At 42.2% G+C, this 5000-nt stretch overlaps 1 protein-coding gene across 1 annotated transcript in view; it reads right to left on the reverse strand.

Moving 5' to 3' along the window:
- Positions 1-5000, reverse strand: part of iqgap3 (IQ motif containing GTPase activating protein 3) — a 70346-nt gene that overhangs the window by 37469 nt on the left and 27877 nt on the right. The window contains 2 exon segments of the mRNA XM_028579648.1: positions 2856-3026; positions 4571-4713. Of these exon segments, the coding sequence (XP_028435449.1) occupies positions 2856-3026; positions 4571-4713 (314 nt within the window).

Here is a 5000-nt window from a genome sequence, read left to right on the forward strand (position 1 = left end):
CATAGGCTACACAACTGACCTGAGATCAGGTAGTCTTCTGAATCTAGGTCACGCAGATCTCTGCTATTCCATTACAAAATTCACTTCTTTTTATGCGAGAAATCAACTATGTAAAGCTCAAATATGGGCCGCTTTACTAAAATTGATGGCTAATTACAAATTTTGTCCGACTGCGTGTTGGAGTTCAGCGCCGGTGCTGCCTGTGTTGCTGCCTCGCTGCCCGGCCTGCTGTGAGGTACTTGGAGCTCCGTCACGACAGGCAGCCCACAGCACTCGATACCCACGCAAAGTCACCATCTCTTGGGCTAATGGACAACCAAATGCCCCTGCCCTGACAGAGCTCCAGGGCCTGCAGCTCCCCTCTTCCTGCTAGCTAAATGCCCGGTGTGTGTGAGTGAGAGCGAGGTCAGCGAGCTTGTTACACCAGCAATCTCTTACCACAGGTTCCAGTTAATCTTTTAATGTGTGTAATTATAATGTGTTGAGTTATTTAAACAAACGATTGGGGAAATAAACGCTGCTTGTCCCTGAGTCTCATTGATAGAGCCTGCAGCTGGATGGAGCTCTATCAATGAGAGCTAGCTAGCTCCTCTTAGAATTCCTCTGAAATTCACAAACATTCATTAACTTGAAATCGGACACCGTTGATAACTTTATAAGACATTTAGGGCGATGTTGTATAAGTGGCGTGATGAAATTCTAACTGTAAATATAGCTAGTTATGCTGACAGCCATCCAAGATTAACTGAACCTGTGGTAAGAGATTGCTGGTGTAACAAGCTCGCTGACCGATCACTCTCACACACTGTTAGCATTTAGCTAGCAGGAAGAGGGGAGCTGCAGGCCGGGGTCTGTGGAGGAAGGCAGGCCGGGCAGCGAGGCAGCAACACAGGCAGCACCGGCAGCTCAACTCCGACACACAGTCTTACCAAATTTGCAATAAGCCATACATTTTCGTAAAACGTCCCATATTTGAGCTTTATATAGTTGATTTCTCGCTTAAAAAAGTCTCAGAAGTGAATTTAATAACGAAATAGCCCGACAAACAATGTATAACTTGGCAGTGTCTGAAATATGAGACCTGCTGTCGAGTCTCCCATGTGTTTCTATGTAGTTTGCTCAAACCAATCAGCACGTAGCTCATTCTGAATATTCATGAGCATACCATATTTGGAAGAAAAGCTCTTGTTCCAAATAGAGCCATATTCACAGGGTAGTTAAGGGCCTAATAAAATACCATTCAGCCCAACCAATGTTACATACCCCATTAGGAGACCTTAAGGAACAGTGTAAAATACCCTATATAATCATTCTATCACCCCTTTAATCTATCAACTAGCGTTGCTCTGATTGGTTGGAGCACTATCCTATTGGTGCAGAGACAATTTGAAAGACAACTGTTTATCCCGCCCCTCAGATTGAGCCCAGCCAATGGGGAGTTCCCAGACCAAACATCTGGATGTGGGTCTGGCTGGTCAGGCTATATCTCTGTAGGGATCCTTTCCATAATGTTGTTAGACACTTAGAATAGTAACTAGAAGCGTTGAAATTAATCAAATAATGGATGCATTGAATCGTGGACATGGATGATGCTGCATCAATAATCGACCAGATCATAATCTATTATTTCTGTTAATAATGTAATGTAGGCCGAACAACATTTCTGTACATATTCTGGTATGTTAACACATTCAGGAAGTGCCATGTGCTCAGTGCTGTATAGTTTTATGTATCCAAGTTATTTAGTATTAGAGCACTGCAGAATGTTTGGTTGTTGAAAAGCTCTGAATTAAATATCCTGCATGGCTTTAATAGAAAATGATTATATATCCTACATGGCTTTAATAGAAAATGATTAAATATCCACATGGCTTTAATAGAAAAATTAAATATACATGGCTTTAATTGATTAAATATCCTACATGGCTTTAATAGAAACATGATTAAATATCCATGGCTTTAATAGAAACATGATTAAATATCCTACATGGCTTTAATAGATTAAAACATGATTAAATATCCTACATGGCTTTAATAGAAACATGATTAAATATCCTACATGGCTTGATTAAATAGAAACATGATTAAATATCCTACATGGCTTTAATAGAAACATGATTAAATATCCTACATCCTTTAATAGAAACATGATTAAATACATGGCTTTTAGAAACATAGAAAACATTAAATATCCTACATGGCTTTAATAGAAACATGATTAAATAACATGGCTTTAATAGAAACATGATTAAATATCCTACATGGCTTTAATAGAAACATGATTAAATATTGGCTTTAATAGAAACATGATTAAATATCCTACATGGCTTTAATAGAAACATGATTAAATATCCTACATGGCTTTAATAGAAACATGATTAAATATCCTACATGGCTTTAATAGAAACATGATTAAATATCCTACATGGCTTTAATAGAAACATGATTAAATATCCTACATGGCTTTAATAGAAACATGATTAAATATCCCATACTTTAATGAAACATGATTAAATATCCTACATGGCTTTAATAGAAACATGATTAAATATCCTACATGGCTTTAATAGAAACATGATTAAATATCCTACATGGCTTTAATAGAAACATGATTAAATATCCTACATGGCTTTAATAGAAACATGATTAAATATCCTACATGGCTTTAATAGAAACATGATTAAATATCCTACATGGCTTTAATAGAAACATGATTAAATATCCTACATGGCTTTAATAGAAACATGGATTTGATGCATCTTGATATTGAATCGATGACATGATAATGGTAATGGAATCAGGAGATCAGTGAAGATTCAGCCCTCTAACAATAACACCAAGGTGGGCGTGGTTACCTGGATGATGATGACAGCAGGTGTGTGGCTGCTCAGGTAGCCTCGTCGAGCCTGCAGCTCCTGTCGGAGCAGGAAGCCTCGACTGGCGGCCTGCAGGCGGACCAGCAGGGCCTCGCTGCTCCGCCACAGCACGCTGCGGCTGTACGAGCCCGAGACACTGCTCACCACTTCCTGTTTGGGGGACAACAACACAATCCAGTCTCAGAGATTTAGATTTTATACATTTTGACATTAATGTTAGGGATTATGATAAAAGAGTTATCGGAGTGCATTTATGTCTGTGTCCTAGTGTCAAGGATCTGGAATATGAATAATGTGATGTATGTATGAAATATCTTCACACTGTTTATGTAAAATAAAATAATAAATAATAATAAAAATAAAACAGAATCCTCACATCATCCCCAAATATTAAACTAAATGTAAAACTCTAGCGCTCCCGGCAGGGTGTTTCCAGAGAGCACCAGGTGTGTCTTTACCTGGAAAAAATGCTTTGGTTTACAAAAGGTCACCTGTCCAGGTGTCTCTCACCTGTATCTGTTACCTGTCCAGGTGTCTCTCACCTGTATCTGTTACCTGTCCAGGTGTCCCTCACTCACCTGTATCTGTTACCTGTCCAGGTGTCTCTCACCTGTATCTGTTACCTGTCCAGGTGTCTCTCACCTGTATCTGTTACCTGTCCAGGTGTCTCTCACTTGTATCTGTTACCTGTCCAGGTGTCTCTCACCTGTATCTGTTACCTGTCCAGGTGTCTCTCACCTGTATCTGTTACCTGTCCAGGTGTCTCTAACCTGTATCTGTTACCTGTCCAGGTGTCTCTCACCTGTATCTGTTACCTGTCCACGTGTCTCTCATCTGTATCTGTTACCTGTCCAGGTGTCTCTAACCTGTATCGGTTACCTGTCCAGGTGTCTCTAACCTGTATCTGTTACCTGTCCAGGTGTCTCTCACCTGTATCTGTTACCTGTCCAGGTGTCTCTCACCTGTATCTGTTACCTGTCCAGGTGTCTCTCACTTGTATCTGTTACCTGTCCAGGTGTCTCTCACCTGTATCTGTTACCTGTCCAGGTGTCTCTCACCTGTATCTGTTACCTGTCCAGGTGTCTCTCACTTGTATCTGTTACCTGTCCAGGTGTCTCTAACCTGTATCTGTTACCTGTCCAGGTGTCTCTCACCTGTATCTGTTACCTGTCCAGGTGTCTCTCATCTGTATCTGTTACCTGTCCAGGTGTCTCTCACCTGTATCTGTTACCTGTCCAGGTGTCTCTAACCTGTATCGGTTACCTGTCCAGGTGTCTCTAACCTGTATCGGTTACCTGTCCAGGTGTCTCTCACCTGTATCTGTTACCTGTCCAGGTGTCTCTAACCTGTATCTGTTACCTGTCCAGGTGTCTCTCACCTGTATCTGTTACCTGTCCAGGTGTCTCTAACCTGTATCTGTTACCTGTCCAGGTGTCTCTAACCTGTATCTGTTACCTGTCCAGGTGTCTCTAACCTGTATCTGTTACCTGTCCAGGTGTCTCTAACCTGTATCTGTTACCTGTCCAGGTGTCTCTCACCTGTATCTGTTACCTGTCCAGGTGTCTCTAACCTGTATCTGTTACCTGTCCAGGTGTCTCACCTGTATCTGTTACCTGTCCAGGTGTCTCTAACCTGTATCTGTTACCTGTCCAGGTGTCTCTCACCTGTATCTGTTACCTGTCCAGGTGTCTCACCTGTATCTGCTTCCGGTCCAGGAACACGCTGTTGTGGACGAAGCCCTTGGGTTTCTCCCAGCCTCCCTGCAGTCTCTTCAGGTCCAGGAAGAAGAACGAGCCGTCGTCCAGCTGGACCTGAACCCACGGACTCCTGTTGTCTCCTGGACACAGAGACAGACACAGAGACTCTCAGACACAGAGACACAGAGACACTCAGACACAGAGACACTCAGACACAGAGACTCTCAGACACAGAGACACTCAGACACAGAGACACAGAGACACTCAGACACAGAGACACTCAGACACAGAGACTCAGACACAGAGACACTCAGACACAGAGACACTCAGACACAGAGACACTCTCAGACACAGAGACACTCAGACACAGAGACACTCAGACCACTGAGACACAGAGACACTGTTAAACACAGAGGACTGCAGCAGA

The sequence above is a fragment of the Perca flavescens genome, chromosome 6 (assembly GCF_004354835.1).
Source record: "Perca flavescens isolate YP-PL-M2 chromosome 6, PFLA_1.0, whole genome shotgun sequence".
NCBI classification, from domain to species: Eukaryota; Metazoa; Chordata; class Actinopteri; order Perciformes; family Percidae; genus Perca; species Perca flavescens.